The following is a 19122-nucleotide window of genomic DNA, read 5'->3' as shown; positions in this document are numbered from 1 at the left end:
TGGAAAATTGCGGCTTCAAGTCCTAGTGAACAGGAAATGCTGCAAGTCCCACGCGGGCCGAGTGTGCCGTGGATGGCTAGGGATAGGCTACACGTGTGTCTACGCCACATCCTTGATCCACTGATGGGCGATGATGCATGAGCCAAGCAAGTGCAGGGTGTACACGCAACAACTACGTTACTACTTTCAAAGGATCAGCTACACGTGACACAGAGTAGAGTACCGACTTTAGGCTCTTGGGACCGAACTTTCATCCCCTCTCCGGTGCGTAATGCCTGCTACAGGTTGGCCGATGCTCGCTATCAAAGAGAACGAGCTGGAGGAGGTCTGCCTGGAGAGCACTGTGTCTCTCTCAACCAAACCCTCTTGACTCAGAAGAGTACACTATGCATCTCCGACAAGAATTCAACGTGCAAGGATCAGATTGGAGAACGCATGTGATATCTCCATCGCACCACAGCAACAGTGACAGCGCCACATACCACTCTGCACCACGTGCATGAAAAAGGCATAAGATTGGAATTGCTGCTATCTCGAAGATACTCTGCTCTTGTAGCCTCACAACATGTCAGGAAGGGATGAGAGCGCCGTGGTTCGACACTCTGGAAATACAGCCGGGCTAAGACTTGCATTGGGCCTGTGTCTCTGTTACACGCTATGTGTACTCGTCCTTCGCGCGTTTATTCGATGGCGTGCCTACGCTGTAGATGATGGGGTCGTGCTAATTTCAACGGTTGGCAAAATAACTTTACTTTTTCATGTGGAACAATGTATTCGCTAATCAAAGCAATCAGATTCTAGCTCTTGCTTTCTTCGGCTGTGGTTATGCGTCCGCTGCGCGAGGACTTGGTCGTCCGGATGCTGAGCTTGACTTGCAACAACAAGCCTTTGTCGATCAATTGAACAAAGTCATTCTAGCTAGCAACCTCACATGGATGGTCGCTCTATGTGTCTCCAAGGTTGTCATTGTAGCTATGCTGCTGCGCACAACTCGAACTCGCTCACATCGGAGAGTACAACATGGCGTTGGACTGTTAATAGGAACACAGTGTGTAATCTCCATTATCCTTTTGACTTTGAAATGTTCTCCTTCACACACACTTGCTTGGGATCTACAATCCGGACAGGAGGAATGTCCGGGGAAAGAGGCGAGATGGCTGGTTATAACCATTTTGGACATCCTTACCGAACTTCTCCTCTTGCTCCTGCCTCTCCAATTAGTCTGGGGTCTCAAGATGGACTGTCGAAATAGAATCTATGTCATCGCTGCCTTCTGGCTACGACTACCGTAAGTATGCAAGACAGACACCGAAAATGGTAGTCTTTGCTGACCATGCACCAGTACTCTCATCTTCTCCATCATACGCTACAAAGCAACACACAACCTCACAACCTCCTCCAACATCTCTCCCAACGCCGCTCTCGTCCTAATCTGGCAAGCCGTCCAACTCTCCTACTCAGTCGCCGCCGCCACCCTCGCCGCACTCAAGCGCTTCACCGAATCCATGAACACCGGCTTCGGCCACGGCGAACTCATCCGCGTCCACGGCACCTCGGAAAGCTACCCACTCTCCGACCAAAGCGAGTCCCGCAAACGCTCCAAATCATCAAAGGCAAGCTCCTCCCACCGACCCCCTTACCACGACATCACCGTCGACTCCATGGAGACCGAAGCCGAGCTCCCGCCACCCCGCAAGGGCAGCATCGCCGCTCACCACAGGACTATGAGACTGAGACCGGAGAAATTGCACAACACCGCAACCGTCTCTTCGCCAGCCGCGGATGCGATCCTCGAGCTCTCTGATGCGGGACTCACAAATGATAATAGTATTAGGCAAGAGGTGCATTACTCGGTGCACTACTCTTCTGCCTCTTGCGAACGGCCAGCGCGCCCGCGCTGACACAAAGTGAGTGTCGTGCCATTTGACTATACTGTCATACATCACACCATGATACAGTGTATATCTCACCCAACCGTGTGAAATCTCGCACACGTCCCTTCTAGCCGCAATAAACAACAACCCGCCAGCCTCCTGCACCAACCCACCATAGCAGCGATCTATATAAAAACCACAAGTCGCCACAGCATGGTACTTCCATAGTATCTCACGCGAGATCCAGGACGCAGACACGGGAATGATGCAGACAGACAGCAGATACGTGGATACTAGGAAGGCAGGGAAGAAGGGTAAAAGAACGATTAGGGCACGTGTGCGTAGGACGTAGTCTCACGATCGTACACGTATATGCAAATGTGTATATGTTTCGGGGGACGAGGTAGAAGGCCTTTTCCTGGACACGGGACGCACGAAGAGGGGAATAGGGTATTGTGCCCAAGGTCTGGTGCGCTATTCTGATGGCCTGGTGAGATATCATGCGAGATGGGGGATGAATCATGCATGTGTAAAGTAGTCAGCGTCACATGCGAAACACCAATGTGTCCAAGACGTGACACCTTTATTCCACCTTGTTCCCACCAGTCTTGCAGCTCCCTTGACAAGTAACATCACCGCACCACATATAACACATCACAGCATAAAAGACACAAGAGCATGGCATACATATCAATACACATCTCATTCCGGCCCTCAAAATGCCCACCCTCACTACTGCTATACTACTAGCCGATGCAGGAACAGAGCAGGACTGTCAAGAAAAAAACCCCATATTTTCCCATCCATTGCAGAAACACAAAGATAAGCAACTCGAGAAACAATAAACTCCAGGCAGAACCACCGATACACTTGGAAAAAAGCCCATGATTCGTGTCCATCATGCTGCCCAAAGAAAACGACAAGCCTTCCAGGAACGTCGGTCGAAGAAGGCGTGGGTTTGTGTGTGTGCGAGAGGGTGAAAAGGGAAAAAAGGGGGGATGTTGCAGTGTATGCCCAAGAACCTTCTCTACGACGACCGGTCTTGTTGAAATGGCAAGGATGCAAATCCAGCAGATAACGACATTTTGAGAAGAGGTACAGCAGGTCCCAGGATTCTTCTAGCTGTGCGAGGTGGCTAGAGGAGCTGGGCGCGTGGTGCTACCATTAAATAATTGAGCAGTCGAATTTGTTTGCTTGACAACTGATCAACGTTAGCGTATGTTCGCATTATGTTGTCAGGTATTAAGTATCATACGTACTCAGTTTCATGCCCCACCTCTCGGAGTACCAACCGCACTCGTCATCGCCGTGCTCAATCCACCATTGAAGCTGCCAGCATCATCATAATCTTGCCACTCTGGGAACTCTGCTGTAGCTTCTCTCATCTTATCCAGGGCAGTCCGCTCAATTAGATTGGCGTCGGCAAACAAGAGGCTGGTATCCTCATTGTAAAGGCGACAATTATTACAGAGCTGACCAAGATCTTGACGGAACTGACGAAGATTCTGGTATTCTTTCTTGTTGATCTTCTTCTGGATCTGTTTCATGCAAATGGGATTCTTGATGAGTTGATAGTAGTCTGGGTAGTCCCACTTGTCGGGCAGATCAAGGAAGGGATCAATGATACCTCGATTAGGAATGTCGGGGTCAGTTGATTCTTCTTCGAGATCGATCAACGCATCGTGAACAGTGTCAAGAATCTTTTGCAATGATGCGCGCTGGGAAGGGCTGAGCGTATCCTTGGCTGGTGCAGGACGGCCGCGTTTCCGTGGTGCGGGATCACCATCCAGCGAGGCGTCATCTGCCTTGCGCTTCTCGGCCTTTGGCTTACGCCCACGGCCGCGCTGCTTGGGCATAGGCTCCTCGGAACTCTCGCGCGAGGGAGCCGGGGAATCTCCACCGTCAATACCAGCTCGGCCAGACTTGTTCTTACCACGCTTGGCGATCTTGGCTTCTTTGCGAGCAATGGCATCTTCGATCGTGTCCTCATCGTTGTCAACGGCCTCAAGCCATTGCTCCTCGGTGAGTCCGTCGTCATACTTGACGCGTGTTCGCTCACGAGCACCACGTCCAATAGGTCCTTCATCCTTCTCCTCTACCGCGGGTGCTTCTTCGTTCAAGTAGATGTCTGGCAATTCGCTTTCGCCAACAAGGCGTCCAAGAGGCTTGCCAGGGCCATACGGATCCTCTGCTATGCGCTTGCGGTCCATCTCCTGGAATGTGACCAATTCGTGCTCGTGACGCATCATGATCTGATTCAGATCGTCATCGTCCATTTCTTCCTGCTCAAGACTCTCGGCCGCTTCGGCAGACTCCAACATGATACGCAACATTGTGTCACGCTCCTCGTTTGTAGATTTGTTATCGAATTTACCAGCTTGAATAACTTTGCCATCCATGTCCAGCTTGTAATTTGCGCGTTCAAGAATCTTCTCTTCAACGGAGTTCGAGGTGATAAGACGAAGAATGCGGACTTCGTTCTTCTGACCGATACGATGCGCACGATCCTGGGCTTGCAAATCTTGATGAGGATTCCAATCGGAGTCGTAGATGATGACGGTATCGGCAGTCTGAAGGTTCAGTCCCAGACCTCCAGCACGAGTTGATAGCAAGAAGCAGAAATAAGGCGAATCCGGAGCATTGAAAAGCTTCAGCAGCTCTGATCGATCGTCTGCCTTGGTTGCACCGTCAAGACGAAGATATTGCATTCCTCGTAAACGCAGGTAGTCCTCCATGATGTTCATGATTTGAGTCATCTGGAAGAACATGAGAACTCGATGGCCAGTGGCCTGGAATTTTGGTAAGATTCTGTCCAAAAGCTCGAATTTACCTGCAGATCTCCATAGCAGGTCGTTGGTACTCTTTGTGGGATTCATGACTTCTTCAACTTCTTCAAAGACGAAGGGATGGTTGCAGAGCTTACGCAGCTGCATGAGCATGTTGCTCAGACCACGCATTCCCGTCTTGCCGCCCTTGCCATCGCTGACCATGAAACGGTTATGTGTGACGAGTTGCTTATAGAGCTTGGCCTGTAGAGTTGAGAAGTTGCACTTGATGACGCGCTCGGTCTTGTCTGGGAGATCCTTCTCGACATCCTTCTTGAGGCGACGGAGAAGGAAGGGCCGGAGAACCTTGTGCAACCGACGAATGACAAGAAGCTGCTCTTCTTCTGTCAACTCCATCTTGTCTTGCCCTCCAGTATTTGCAAAAGGAGTATTGAACCACTCGTCGAAAGAGGTAGCCGACTTGAAAATGGTAGGAAGGACGAAGTTGAGCATAGCCCACAACTCTGTCAAGTTGTTCTGTAGGGGTGTTCCGGTAAGAATGAGTCGGTATCGTGTCGTGTAGTACTGTGTAATCGTCATGCTAAGCTTGGAGCCTGCATTCTTCATGCGATGACCCTCGTCAACGATCATGTGTACCCACTTGATCTTGCTGAGAACCGGCCTGTCCTTGATGATGAACTCGTATGTTGTGAGCAGAACTTGGAAATTGCCCCAGCGAATCTGCTGTTGAAACTGCTTGCGGGAGTTTGGAGGGCCCTTGTAAACAATCTTTGTTACGCTTGGCGCCCACTTTTCGAATTCGTTGGTCCAGTTGGTGAGCGTACTGAGCGGCACGATCACTAGATAAGGGCCAGGCTGGCGTTTCTTCTCGATGAGGTAGGTGATCAAACTGATCGTCTGAATCGTCTTGCCAAGACCCATCTCATCAGCGAGGATACCGTTCAGATTGTTGTTGTACAGCGAGATCATCCACTGTAGACCCTTCAACTGGTATTCCTTCAGAGTACCACCAACCAGGTTCGACGCCTGTTCGGTAACTTCTTCCTTGACACGATGGGCAATCTCATAGTAATCTGTCTTCTTCTTGCCAGCATGTTGTTCGTCACCAGTCTCGTCCTCGCTCTCATCGCTTGACTCTTCGTCCTCAGGTGCGTATGTGCCTGATTGAGATCGCTGTTGTGCCTTCACCGAAGCCGCAAGCTGCTTCAAGAAACCATCGGTCTGCTTCAGCAAATGGGAAATACGAGTGTCCTTGGCTTGTCCCAAGAGCTTGAGGTAAGTCTCTTCGTCGTTAGACTTCAAAGCCTGCAGACGCTGCTTGGCTGTTCGCTCGATACGCTTCTGCTCTTCCTTCTCGATGTTCTGGTGCGTGGAGATCATTGTACGGCCGAGTTTTTGAAGGCGTTGTCGCTGTGCCATGCCAGACTCCTGGAGCTCCGTGCGATGCTTTCGAATAGCATCGATGAATTCGTGGTGTTTCTTCTTCTCCTTGGTCTCACGGGCGTCGCGCTGCTGCTTCTCGAGCTTTTCGGTCAAGCGAGCTTCACGCATGGACTGCTTCTTCAAACGTCGGTAAACCGTTCGGTTCGCGGTCATGGCGAGATTGTCAGCATGAATCATTTGTTGGGCGATTTCTCTCCGTAATTTGCGCTGCTTTTCCAACAGGTTCAGCTTCTTCTGCTCAATGATGAGTGCCAACTTGACCTTTCCATCATCCTCGGGGGAATCGGTCTTGCTGGTGTCCCATGAACCAATGTTGGCATTGAGCTTTTCCAATTCAGCTTTCCTCGCCGTAAGACGGTTGTACAAGAGTACCTCTCGCTCTTTACGCAAGTCCTCCATGCTCTGTTGGACCGCATCGATATCAACACCTTGTGGCATGATGGACGCAAGGTACGGACGATTCCGACGCTGTGTATGCGATATGTAGTTGACGTCGCGGAAAGCTTCACTACTCCACGGTTCAATAAAGGTATCTGGGAGGCGTGGCAGGGTTCGAGTGTTTTGGACTGCACCGCCACTGGCGCTCGGAGCGCGTGTAGCATTATCCAGGACTTGGGAGGCTGCAGCCACTGCCTCTGCAACATGCTGAGATTTCTTCATCTGATGATGACCGAAGATTTGTTGCTGCATAGTGGGAGGCAATGGTATTCCTTTGGAGAGATTCTTGAAAGCAGTGATTTGAGTGCGTAGCATGAGAAGCTGCTCCTTTGAAAGGGCTGTCGAACCACTGGTCGCTGAAGTTGGGGTTTGGCTGTCAACAGAGGCTGCTTGACCGCCTGCTGTCGATATTTGCATGTTAGAAGAAGACATGCCGGGAGTCAACGCGCCTGTAGGGACCTTTCCATCTGCCATGCCAGTGGGTTTCGCCCCATTTGACAAGCCTGCAGCGGCGCCAGCCTGGTCAGAAAGGCTTTGCTGGCGCTGGAGTAGCATTTGTTGCTGGCTTGCTGCACGCTGATGTTGCTGATATTGGTTCTGCTTCTGAACCATGGCGAGAAGGTTGCGCGCCTTGAGGAGTTCGGGGTTGTTTTCGGGTACACCTTGTTGCCTCATCTCTTGATACCTCTGCGAATCTAGTCAGTTGCATGTCGGGGAAGATGGCCTTGGCACCAGGTCGCAAGTGACTGTTGGACGTACCTTAAGAACTTGGCTGATGTGCTCACGCGTAAGGTTACCAGGCAGCTGGCGTGGCCCGCCCATTTCTGGGGTGGGCTGAACGGACGCCATGACGGGTAGTTTCTGGTGTGGAAGCTGGATAGCGCAAAGAGAGGCCGATGTGGACCACCAAACGTCTCAAACAAAGTGGCCGCACGTGGATCCAGGGAGGCGGAAAGGGTGCAATGGCAGAGGAAAGACAGTCGCGGGGGTCGAAATCGGGCGCGCGACTGTTTGCTATCGCATTATCGTGCGAAGTCGGCGTGGCAGCAGCCGCGTCGTGGATGAAGCCGATGGAACTTCACCCGCCGGGCGCGGTGGTCGCGTCGTGTGAAGGGATTCGAAAGGGAGGGGGTAGGGCGCAAATACGCAGGGACCGAGAGTGGAGGCGCGGGCGCGCGCAAAAGAAGGGAAGAGTGACAGCACGCGTTGTGACAGGCGTGTTGCGGAGAGTTTGGAGATGCGGGCGCAACGGCTGGATGATATCGCGGTAGGGTCGACTTGGTGTTGGCGGAGAGCGTCTGAGTCTCCTGCCCATGCGTCCGACCGCGAGAGGTTAGTGGCTTGGCAGTCATGTGACGCGGTTTCTTCGGCCAATCAGCGTACCCACTGCAAAGACGCCTGCAATGCCTTTCATCTTCACCCTCATTATTTCACGCCTTCACTATGGTATTCAGTCGCGGGGGAGGAAGAAGGGGGAAGAAGAGAGAGAGAGAGAGGGTGAGTATCGACAACAACAATCTGCCTGACAGGGCTAGTGCCGAGCGCTACTGGACTACTGCACCGAACGAGTGGAGTGAAGTGCCACGTCCATGACCCCTCCATAGGTATCTTGGAAGCCCTCTGATCACGGTCCGATGAACATCAGAACAAGCTCTCATAAGGCTGTCAAGACCGTCGATTACACCACATTGTGATCCCAGCGACCTGTGGGGTCCGTTTGGCTGCATGAAACGCATATCATTATGCTTCTCATCATGGTGATCATTAAGGGGGCAGTCACTATTCTGATGCTGACTCTGGAAGTCAGACTACCGCACACACCTCGTACGACGTGAGAAGCCTGCACACTCCAAGATGGTACCACTGCGTTTCATATTCTTGTACTTTTCTATACACATTGCTATCGAGACTTGTAACTCATTACATAAGAAGAAGAAAAGAAAGACTGAATCACTTAAGCCGATCCCATATCCAACACCGATAGGGAAGGTGGATGAACCTAAGAGAGCGTGGGCGCAGTCCAGTCAATGTAGGTCGCAGCGTCAGCGCCACTGGGGCCCTTCTCGATGTTCGCAGTGTTGGATGACTGTCCCAACAAGAACTTGTTGATGAATGCAGTGAGTTCAGTCTGCTGGTTCGATGGGAACGAGCAATGGTTGTGGTTGCCTGACCCAGTGAGGCCCATGTTGTCGGGGACACCAAGCGCCTTGTAGATGAGACGGCCAGCCTTCATGCAAGCTGTAGTAGAAACTGGACCGAGCCAGTCAATCTCGTTCTCAATGACGAGCAGGCCGCGAGGAGCCACCATTCCAGCGAGCTGATGGTGGTCGGTCGATGTGGTGCTCGCCTTCGTGCTGAAGGCGTTGAACCGAGTGGAGAACCAAACATTCTCCCCGACGATCTGGCTTGATGTCTGGATGTTCTTGCCCTTGGCTTTTTCCGAGTCGGAAATACGCCAGCATGCTGCTCCACCGGCGCCAGATTCTTGAGGAAGACCGAGGGCAATACGCTTGACAAGAGCAGCAGCCACAAACGCACCCTTTCCGTTACGGGAGCATCCAGTCACGCCCACAAACTTCGGATCGATACCCGCGGCAGGAGTAATCTCAAGAGCATCGATGATGCGGTCAACACCCCAAGCCCAGGCTGTAAGTGCACCAGCGCTGTGGCTGGAGCCGTAGAGGTCGAAGAATTTCCCTTTTCCACGGCTGTTACCACCTTGTTGTTGACCGATTTCATCGTTGTTGAACGTGATTGTCGCCACGTTTGCAGGGACGGGAATACTGGCAGCGCCGTAGGCAATAATGGCTGGGAAGGGCCCCGCACCACTTGGCTTCTTGATGGACACAGAGAAAGAGACCGATTTGCCTCCCTCGGTTGACGTGATGGAAAGTGAAGACCCAGAGAAGGTGGCAGTCACAGATGAAGGCTTCTTGGGAAAGTCTCCCAACTCTTGTGCCTGCATGGCAGCACTCACTTCCTGGTTCTTGCAGTCGAAATCGGCCTTGGTTTTCACGTCCCTGCCATCGAAGAATTTGAATGGGTTGGGTAGCTTCGCGTTGGCAGTAGTTGGGAAGGTCGTCGGGACGGTACAGACATTATCCTGACGCTGCTCAAGAACTGGTGCTGTGAGCACGGTCGTAGCAAGGAATGGCAGGATTATGGAGTATTTCATGATGGGTATAGGTTGGGGTCGAAGAATGCTGTGGAAGCTTGCGAATGTGAGCGCTACTGCGTTTTATGTGTCAATCACACTCGCTCACCGAGCAATCGACACTAAGCGGCAAAATATGCACCCTAGATGAAGTTTCAACAATGCAAAGTGAGTTTTGCAGCGTGACTATAACCAATTAAAGCAATACGGCTTGGCAAACTGGGTGGACAGTCGCCACGAGATTCTGGAGCAGTGCACCACAACGCCTTGTTTGATCGTGTAGCTGTGGTTACCGTCCAGATCTAATACAAGAGATAAAATCTTAACTTGACGGTTACTCGCAAAACTGCTTCCGTACAAGATTTCTTTTTTGGCTTTCACAACTCACATTGAAGATGAGTGACCGAGATAACAGTGACAACACAACTGTACCAGATAACGTTCAGACGTCTCATTATCCGCAAAGGCCCATTCTGACATCTCATAACGGGTATTTCGTATTTCGAACACCTTTTCATTGATGGAACAACTGCTCTTCAGTATTACGGCCTGTCGCCGCTATTGAAAAGTGAATGTTCCAATAACTTGTGATGAAGCCATCACTCACGTTACCATTCTTGGCCTACTGTGCTCAGATAGATATCACGATTGGCATGATGTTTGTCTCTATCTGGATATTATAGACTTGAATGGATCATCATATCTCCCTGGTCTTCCGGAATGCCACTGGTCGCCGACTCGCCGGACGATCATAGCCAGGAAGTGTGTGGGTTGGCGCACTATAGGAGCCCTGACTGTACCATAGAATTGATATTAAGGCTATCAAAGCGGCTCCCCATGCACCCCATGTTGCGGGGTGCAGTGGGGCATTTGTTCTCAAGTGCCGATTAGCCTGTTCACTTCCACCAGAATATAGCCGGTACGTTTGGCTTCAGCACTATAAATCTCGATGCCATCTGATCGTTCGTTCGAGATTCACAGGTAGACTTGGATTGTGTTCGGGGAATAGCGTGGGTCTGAAGTGGGGGGACTGATGTGATTGTGATGGGACAACCCTCGATGATCCCTATTGTTTCAGGTCCAAAATGTCCTGGATCCAGCTCAGTTTCAGCAGGGTCTCCTCTTCCAATGATTTTTCGAGCGCCAGCTCTCTCTACTCGTCAACTGACAGCATGTCTTCACGTTTGAAGGTGGAGATTGTACTAATTACCTGAATGCTCGATGGCGTTGACGATGCCGGATAGCAGAGAGCTTTGATCGATGCAATCGTTATCATGTCGCCCTGCCGAGATCCAAAATAGCATCATGTAGACAGACAGTTTAGACGTGGTTGAATGCAATACGGTAGGTAGCGCCGCTCTAGGTACCACTACGGTACCTGGCAATTCCCAGTCAGGCACGCTTGCCGTATATGCGTAGTCTTAGTAAACACCGGACACGTACTTTCGATCTCTAGCAGTGCATCTCAAAATGCGCTCCCTACCGATGACTGACTTCGATGTGAGGTCATCACCAGCCTGTCAGACTGATCTTGGTAAGATGCAATTGGTCCAATTGAAACCGCTGTTAGGCGCCCTCCTAGCAACGCACCCCACCCATCTTGCGGACGACTGAGATGAGCAAACCATAATCATCATTTTGCACCATCTTCCGGAGCAGTGAAAGCGAGCCCCTATCTCGCTCGACAATACCATGGCGGTCGAGCGACAAGCAGACAGCGCCATTAAGTTCTACCAAGCAAAGTCAAGCGAATATGACAATACATGGCATGCAGACTTCACGAAGCGCTTCATGACCTATCTTGACGTACTGCCTGGCCAACACGTACTCGATCTAGCTTGTGGAACAGGTCTACTAACCTTTCTTGAGGCAGACGCAGTGGGATCAGCCGGTCAAGTGGTCGGTATAGATGTCACGCCGGGAATGCTAGCGATAGCGACTCGCAAACAGGAGCAGGTTGGGGACAAATATGCCAATGTACAGTTCATTGAAGGCGACATCCTACGTCTGGACAGGGTGGAGGAGCTCAAAGATCGACTGTTCGATGTCATCACTGTAGCCTCTGCGTTGGTACTACTTCCGGATCCAATTACTGCGCTTGTACATTGGTTCAAATATCTGAAGCCTGGAGGTGTGATCGCGGCAGACGCGACACATCCACGAAACCTTGTATCTGGCATGGTCCTTGAACGGACGGCTCGAAGACTGGAATTGCCTATTCCATACAACCGGTCATGGAGCCGAACGGAATCTACGCTGAAGCAAAAGTTCGAAAGCGCAGGCTTCCAAGTTGAAAAGCTCGTCACAGTAGAGAACCAGGCGGGGTACGGCAGGAGAGTCCATGATCTGGAGCGATGGGACGATTTCTTTGTTGAAAACGTTATCCTGAAGGATGTCACTCGAGCGTTTGCGAACAATGACATCCGAAGAAAGGCACAGGGCATATACAAGGAAGAGTGGGAAAAGCTGGCAGTGGACGGGAAAGTTGAGGAGATTGATGCGGTCTTCCTGGCTGTAGCAAGGAAGCGTGAGTGTGAGATGTTCAGGACTTGACGAGACCAAGAACACTAACCGTTTTGCTAGCCGCAGATGGATCGCGATATACTCCAAGAGCATCGACGAACGAGATTGTCTTCAAGGGTGGCTGTCGCTGTGGCGCAGTGCAATACACGTCTAGCACCGCTCCTTCAGACATGACGATGTGTCATTGCCGTGCTTGCCAGCAACTCTCTGGATCGAGCTACCTACCGTTCACCTCAGTGCCCATGACTGCGGTGGAGTTCATTGGCGGATCGACGCACAAGGTTCTTAAGCTTTCGGACTATGCAGAACGAACTTTCTGCTCAGCATGCGGGACACCAGTTAGCATGACCACTACTATAAAGCCCGATCGCATCTTCTTCACTGTGGGCACAATCGAACAGCAAAGTCTAGCAGATATCGAGTCACCGCCTGTAGTCAAAGAGCACATATTCCTGTGCGAGAAGGCGTCATGGGAGGTGCTGCCAAATGACGGCGCTGAACGGTGGGCCACGCGAGAATGATAAGGATAGCTATTAGTAGAGAGAGAGAGAGAGAGAAAGGAGAGACGAAGTGTGACAGAGCTATGGTAAGTGTAGATAGCTGCCTATCAGATGTTTTGTTTCTCTGTGCGGTGATGATGATAGTCGTCGTTCTGTACCGGTACCGTAAAGGGTTTACGATGCCAAGTAAATTGGCCGAATGTTTATCCCGTCACCGACGCGTTCCCCCACGTTGATGTTGGCAGACCGCATCCTTGCAGCCTTCTTGTGATGGTTGTGCCTCAAAGTCAACTCTTCATGTCCCTCCCTCCCTCCCTCCATGGATACTATCTCGACGCAGGCAGCAAATGTGAGGCGAAGGGCGAACAGCGAGCCCCCCCCGTCCCCGTCTTGGGACTGCTGACAGGCCTAGTACAGACAGTAGCTCATACCGGTACATGAAAGACATTGGTTGTCCCGTCGGTGACCTGGCCGTTGGAGCGCTAAGCGATGACTGCGTGTGGGTGGAGGGGAGAGGCATGGCATGTTGCGGTGAGTGGATGGTGACGACGCAGCCTCGCACTTGATCACTTGATTCCAAGCCTTCCCAGCCTCTCTGCCAGCCACGCGCAAAAAAAAATAAGTTCGCTGTTGGCACAACCATCTCCCATCCCACTTGGTTGCCTCGTGCAATCCTCCCTTCCCCTCTTCTCTCTCCCTACACACCCACCACAAAGTCACACAAAGTCAACCCACTGCCAACTGCTGTGGACGGTGACTCCCTCTGCAGTTCCCCCAGTGCACCCACCGCCCTCGGCCCCCGCCCATCTTCGGCCCGCCCTTCCTGGTGGATCGTATTGAATAACCACTATTGAGTCTTGCCCTGATTGTTGGCTAGGAGACCCTGCACCGCCTCTTCGAGCATCTCAAGGGCGATCACGTTTCACAGCAGTCATTCCAGCCGATCGGTGATAGGACGGAAAGACAGGTGGGCGACAAGGACATTCTTCGTTTCCTGACGAACGGCGGGACCAGCTCGGCCCCATTCTATTGCAACTGGCCATGGCCGCCACGGGTATGGCTATGAGCCGGCAGGCGGCCATTGAACTGCCTCAGGCCTCGCACAGTTCACCACGCGGAGACATCAGATCTCCACGCCACAGCCGCCAGCTCTCGGTTCCTGCGGTGGAGAATCAGTTGCACAACTTCGACGACGTCGACATTACCGGCCTGCAGCCTCCGCCCTCGGCACTGACTTCTCCGACTGCGACTGCATACGACCCAACCGCACCTTCTCCACTGGAAGACTACCCTCGCTCCGCCCCCAACAGTCACCAACGCTCCTTGACAGGCTCCTTTTTCGACAATTGTCAACCCTTCATTAGCCGCGCAACATCGACCATCCAGCAGCATACTAGCCGATCATCATCACCGACCAAGTCTCTTGCCAGCTTCATCCCATCGCGAAGCGCAGCCGAATCCAGCGCGAGCCAGCCCAAGATTCGCGCGCTGCAAAACTGGTTCAACGGCTCGTCTGCTCCCGTCAAGCTTGGTCTTGGCCAGCGCGACGACTACTCCGAGTCCGAGTCGGGCTCTGAATCAGGGGAAGAGTACGATTCCGGGAGCGAGGAAGAGGAGCAGGGTAACATGATGGCCAGCCTCTTCAACCGCAACTCGTCGCTCACCAGAGGGCGGACTGTGAGCCCCCGACGCGTCGACGACGCACCAACCACAACCACCACCACCACCACCACAAAGGCAGCCCCGGCAAAACCGCCGAGTCAGCCAAACGCAAGCAGCAAATTCTCGTGGCTGCTGTCAACACAAAAGAATGCTGCTATTCCTCCGCCGATGCAGTCGCCTGCCTACCACAACCATGACGACGAGCTTCTCAACATCAACATCTCACAGGCCCTCTTTCCACATGGTCCTGCTGACCCCCTAGCCCCTTCATCATTCCACGACCTTCTTACCAATGCCGAAGCGCTTCTCTCTCGATACCAAAGCTCCTATCGCCAACTCTCAACCGCCCTCGTAGATGCTCGCTCTGAGCTGAGCGCGCAAGAAGACGAGCTGGACGAGTCAGAAACAAGGGTGCGCCATCTGAAGATGCAGCTCGAGACGATGGCAGAGCGTGCTAGCGAGCAAGACGAGCAAATGCAAACACTCATGGCCGACCTTGAATTCGAGCGACGCGCAAGGCAAGAAGAGGAGGCTGCAAGGAAGCGCAGTCTTGCTCTCATTCGTGGTCCAGCGTCATGCGAGCATACCAAATGCCAAGACTCTCCTCGACGACACAACCGCATCTCCGGTTCTGAGATCAGCGTAGACTCTGGATTCGAGTCGGAAACTGAAACCGATGCTGCCAGCGTCTTCTCAAGAAATTGCCTGAGCCCCACCGGTACCGAACGATCGTCGATCCACGAAGCTGATTCACGCGATACCACTCCCAAGGGCAAAAAGGTTCCCACTCGGCAACGGGGCAGCACAAACGACAAGGTCCCCGCACCGGTCAATTTGCAGCAAGGAGGATGGGGTTGTGCGAATTGCGAGGGCGGCGCACAGTCTGCCGTTTGGGGACGGCTTGCCAAGGAGCGAGAAGAGAACCGAACGCTGAAACTGCGTGTAGAGAGTTTGGAAGAGGCGGTTGAGAGCGCGTTGAACGTTGTCGATGGGCCTTGGGGGATGTAAATACTTTTTCTCTTTGCTTTGCTTTACTTCACTTCACTTCACCACTACATATCCAGGGTCACTTTTCATCTTACCGTACGTACCTTGTTTGGGAATAGGGGGCTTTATCAGCACGGACTGGCGTAAAGGTTGTTCAATTCCAGCATTAGCGGTGCACTGCATACCGCGGATAAAATTATACCAACATATATCTTAAAATTGTGCATGTCAACATGAAGACACATCTTGTCACAACTTACATGTATGTACATTTATATATCTTTCATTACACTTGAAATTTCATAACCGCTAGCCGATTTCAATCATGCACTTCGGGACCATCCAACTACAACTTCTCGCCCGAACAGCAGTCCTTGTCCACCAACACACTCGCTTCATTCTTGGTGCTCGGCACATCAATCGCCGGATTCCTCTCGAAGAAATCGCTGGGCTTGAAATGGATCTGGTAAATCTCCACCGGCATAACCGGCCAATCCTCGACACTGTGGCAAGCAAAGTCAGCAAACGTGTTTTGTGTCATCCAAGACTGGAAAGGAGCGGGAGAGGAGAAGAAGAAGGAGAAGGAGATGGAAACGTACCGTGGGTTATGCGTGAGACCAAAGGTATTCCAAATAACCAGGTCTTCATTCGCAACATCGTCTTTTCGCGCAGCCATGTCGTGCACGCCTCCTTGCTCCAGCTGGCTCTGCAGTGTAAACCGGCCGGCGGCGTATAATTCATTATCCTTGTACTTTGTAACCCAGACATGGTGGTTTGTAAACAGGGCACGCTGGGCCTGAATGCTGCCCTGGCTAGCCAAAATCTTCTGCGTCGGCAGCGGCTCAAACTTGTAGCCGACGGGGTTGCCAGACGTGGGGTTTTTGACGGCCGGGTTGATGATCTTGAAGACGCGGTGGTCAAAGGGGTTTGCGTCTACGCCTGTGGATTTGTCGAGGATGGTCTTGTGGATGGTGTAGAGGTTGCCGTTGGGGTTGGTCTCCTTGTTCCAGGGCGCGGTGTGGGATTCTTCGTAGAGGAGGGTGTTTTTGTGGCCGTCGATGGCAGGGTCAATGCGTGCGGCGAAGATGTGCTGGTGGTTTTGCGCAAGCACGCCTGGAGACATGATGTTCCCGTACTCGGACGTCTTGCCGGGGTCGATGTTGACCACAGAGACGATGCCTGTGGCACGGACTTCGAGCGTGATGCCACCGGCAGTGTCAAGCTTGTACGCAAACACGTACTCGTAGTTGGCAAGGGTGATGATGAATTGGACGACGAGTTCTCGCATGCGCGTCACGACTGCGCGGCCAGTCCGCCAGTTGGTGTGCTTCCAGCCGATTCCGTTGTCCTGCTCGTGCAGACAGATGACATTGGGATGGACTCTTGGCTCACCATCGGAGCTGACGACGACGGCGTCGAAGTATTTGATTACACCAAGGCAGTCACAGCCGAGAGACAGGTTGTTGGCCGAGTTTCCTGCCCCACCGTCCCCGAAATCAAAGGCTTGCTTGCGGTGGAATGGCGGGCGGGGATCACCATAAGGCACAGTCATTTCGCTGATACTCATGCGGTATAGAATGCTTCTGCCATCGTAGTGCACATCATGAAGGACGGCTCCTTCACGGGGATTGAAGGACACACGGAAGCGCCACTTCTGCCACTCGACCAGCGATTCGTCTCTGACAGTAAAGGACGGGCCTTCGGGCTGTGTGATGTTGATGGGCTTGACATCTTTGCGAGTTCCGCCCTCGAGAAGTTCAGGAATATATTCCGAGCCCCTGATGTGGTCGAGAATGCGCTCGTTGTGGGTTTGGCCGGCAAGAGGGTCGCCCTTGCCACCGGTGGCTAGACGATCGATGCGAACAATCTCTTTTGTTTTTGCGTCCATGACGGGGATGAGAGGCAACGGGTAGGCATAGAAATTGGAATCTGGGTTTCCGTTCCGCATATCCTGGGCAAAACACAAGCCTTGGAAATACCGCCTGTTCTCAGAACCAAAGTCAAGCCCTCCATATGGCCTACCCACTGGTCAGTATTTGCTCGAGTGATTCTCTCTCAGACCTACCATGGCTCAACTACCAATTCGAAGCCCTCGGGGAGTTTGAATTCGGCAATAGCCTTCTGAAACATGTCGCTCCTTTTGCATGCCTCGACAACGGCTGCAAATTCCCAGAGTGTCAAACTGGCATGCATCTCCTTGCCCACAACCTCGTGGCCAACTCTTTGCTTCGTCTCGATATTGATGACAGATTCATGATACTCTGGAATCTTATCTGAGCCAATCACGTCGTACTGGACCTTGGCCAGACGAGGCGGCCTTACTGATGTCGGTGATTGGCCGGGTCGTGCTGCGTGTTCGAGGTCAAGATATTGCTTCATCACCTCTTTCTCAGGCTCTTGGAGGTAGATCTCTCTAAAGTCCACGAGTTTTCCATCGTGGAGGGAGAGGACAGTATCACGGGCAATCCGTGTCTCCTCCACATTAAGGGTCTTGAAGGGGTGAGGTGCCATAATGGTGGACAGGGGTGCTCGATCCCCCAACCTTCAAATCAAGGGCGTTGGTCTGATTTGATTAGATGATTCGTACTTTTCCAGTGGCCTGTGGGGAAAAGTATACAAGGGAAGTTGGCAATGAAGAGAAGGATGGATAAGAAGAAAGGGAGGGGTGATATCTAGCAGCTTTGTATCTCCGTGGACACGGGCACGCACAATTGACACCCGAGGTCTACTTCTGACTTCGCCTCTGCTACTTGTCTGATCGGGTGGGGTTTGACGAACGATATGCTGGCTATCCTTGACCAAGCTTCTAAGAGATACTCGTCGCAGAACTGCTCATCAACACAGGATAGACCGTGTATCTAGACAAAGATCGGCTGGACCTTCCGAATGGCGTTAGCTTCTCAAACGGACAGACGGGCCTGGGGATAACCGTCATCACCGAGGCTTGATGGCAACGCTATAAACGTTGATATCGTATGTGAGAAAGATTGTCACTCTGCATTTTGCCTCCATGTGGCAACTGCATTCAACGCAGTGCATCTGCTTGGATTCAGCCTACTGGTGCCCGCACAAATCTTCAAACGTTGGAGGTTAGGCGTTCCACAAAGTTGGCGCCACAGTAGAGCACTTGCGCTACCGGTAAAGCAACCTTAGGATTACTGGATTTGGTCACTAAACTGAGAAACCTCAGCTTTCTGGCCATACTGGGCAGAAGCAGGTTGCCACATTCGCTTTTGACCTTGTCTTCTGCATAGCATACCTCTCGGTCACTGTAACTATAGTATTATTTGCAAGTTCGCAACTGAAGAGACATTGTGATGACACCGTCATATAGATATGACATCAGCTTCATGAATCTCCTCGCTTGCTTCCATGCATCATCATCACCATAAAGGAATTCATCAATGACTTTAGAAGCTTACAATAATACCTAGCCACATGAGGCAATCTTGAAGCCGAAATTGGCTCTTGTATCATTGCTGATTGTATCTCTTTTCATTTAGAGGATCTTGACCGTTAGCCAGTAGAATTGCATTTCATCATGTAGGATCCATTCTACTCGTAGTATCACTTTGCATCTGTGCTCCCGCTGAACCTTACCATTTACCCTATTAGTGTCTAAACAATCGTAGTTCCAGTAATCTTCATAGTATCTTTTATCCCATCAGTACTGGTCGCATTCTGAAAAAGAGTTTCTTTATACCTATGATGGAGTTGTAAGTGAACTATTTTATTCCGTAGGACACTTCGTTCGT

General features: G+C 51.8%; 7 protein-coding genes across 7 annotated transcripts; 4 read left to right on the top strand and 3 right to left on the bottom strand.

Annotated features, from left to right (window-relative positions):
• Positions 1-198: 198 nt before the first annotated feature.
• On the top strand, positions 199-2498 carry IAQ61_011696 (uncharacterized protein). Its single transcript, XM_003844219.2, has 3 exons — positions 199-733; positions 795-1288; positions 1343-2498. Exons 1-3 carry the CDS (start codon positions 566-568, stop codon positions 1899-1901), a joined length of 1221 nt encoding a protein of 406 aa, XP_003844267.1. The 5' UTR covers positions 199-565; the 3' UTR covers positions 1902-2498.
• Positions 2499-3139: 641 nt separating this feature from the next.
• On the bottom strand, positions 3140-7390 carry IAQ61_011695 (uncharacterized protein; the record flags this gene model as incomplete). Its single annotated transcript, XM_003844218.2, has 2 exons — positions 3140-7228; positions 7301-7390. 2 exons carry the CDS (start codon positions 7388-7390, stop codon positions 3140-3142), a joined length of 4179 nt encoding a protein of 1392 aa, XP_003844266.2.
• IAQ61_011694 (uncharacterized protein) lies at positions 7389-7652 on the top strand (the record flags this gene model as incomplete). The annotated part of the gene is made up of 1 exon (XM_066099307.1): positions 7389-7652. One exon carries the CDS (start codon positions 7389-7391, stop codon positions 7650-7652), a length of 264 nt encoding a protein of 87 aa, XP_065950826.1.
• An 888-nt stretch (positions 7653-8540) lies between these two features.
• On the bottom strand, positions 8541-9716 carry IAQ61_011693 (uncharacterized protein; the record flags this gene model as incomplete). Its single annotated transcript, XM_003844217.1, has 1 exon — positions 8541-9716. One exon carries the CDS (start codon positions 9714-9716, stop codon positions 8541-8543), a length of 1176 nt encoding a protein of 391 aa, XP_003844265.1.
• A 1614-nt stretch (positions 9717-11330) lies between these two features.
• Positions 11331-12797, top strand: IAQ61_011692 (uncharacterized protein). Its single transcript, XM_003844216.2, has 2 exons — positions 11331-12222; positions 12279-12797. Exons 1-2 carry the CDS (start codon positions 11388-11390, stop codon positions 12737-12739), a joined length of 1296 nt encoding a protein of 431 aa, XP_003844264.1. The 5' UTR covers positions 11331-11387; the 3' UTR covers positions 12740-12797.
• Positions 12798-13759: 962 nt separating this feature from the next.
• Positions 13760-15388, top strand: IAQ61_011691 (uncharacterized protein; the record flags this gene model as incomplete). The annotated part of the gene is made up of 1 exon (XM_003844214.2): positions 13760-15388. One exon carries the CDS (start codon positions 13760-13762, stop codon positions 15386-15388), a length of 1629 nt encoding a protein of 542 aa, XP_003844262.2.
• Positions 15389-15713: 325 nt separating this feature from the next.
• Positions 15714-17878, bottom strand: IAQ61_011690 (uncharacterized protein; the record flags this gene model as incomplete). The annotated part of the gene is made up of 3 exons (XM_003844213.1): positions 15714-15870; positions 15967-17385; positions 17433-17878. 3 exons carry the CDS (start codon positions 17876-17878, stop codon positions 15714-15716), a joined length of 2022 nt encoding a protein of 673 aa, XP_003844261.1.
• Positions 17879-19122: the final 1244 nt, after the last annotated feature.

This window comes from Plenodomus lingam (genome assembly GCF_022343315.1).
Source record: "Plenodomus lingam strain CAN1 chromosome Unknown scaffold_20, whole genome shotgun sequence".
Taxonomy (NCBI): Eukaryota; Fungi; Ascomycota; class Dothideomycetes; order Pleosporales; family Leptosphaeriaceae; genus Plenodomus; species Plenodomus lingam.
This window is presented reverse-complemented; position numbering and strand designations above follow the sequence as displayed.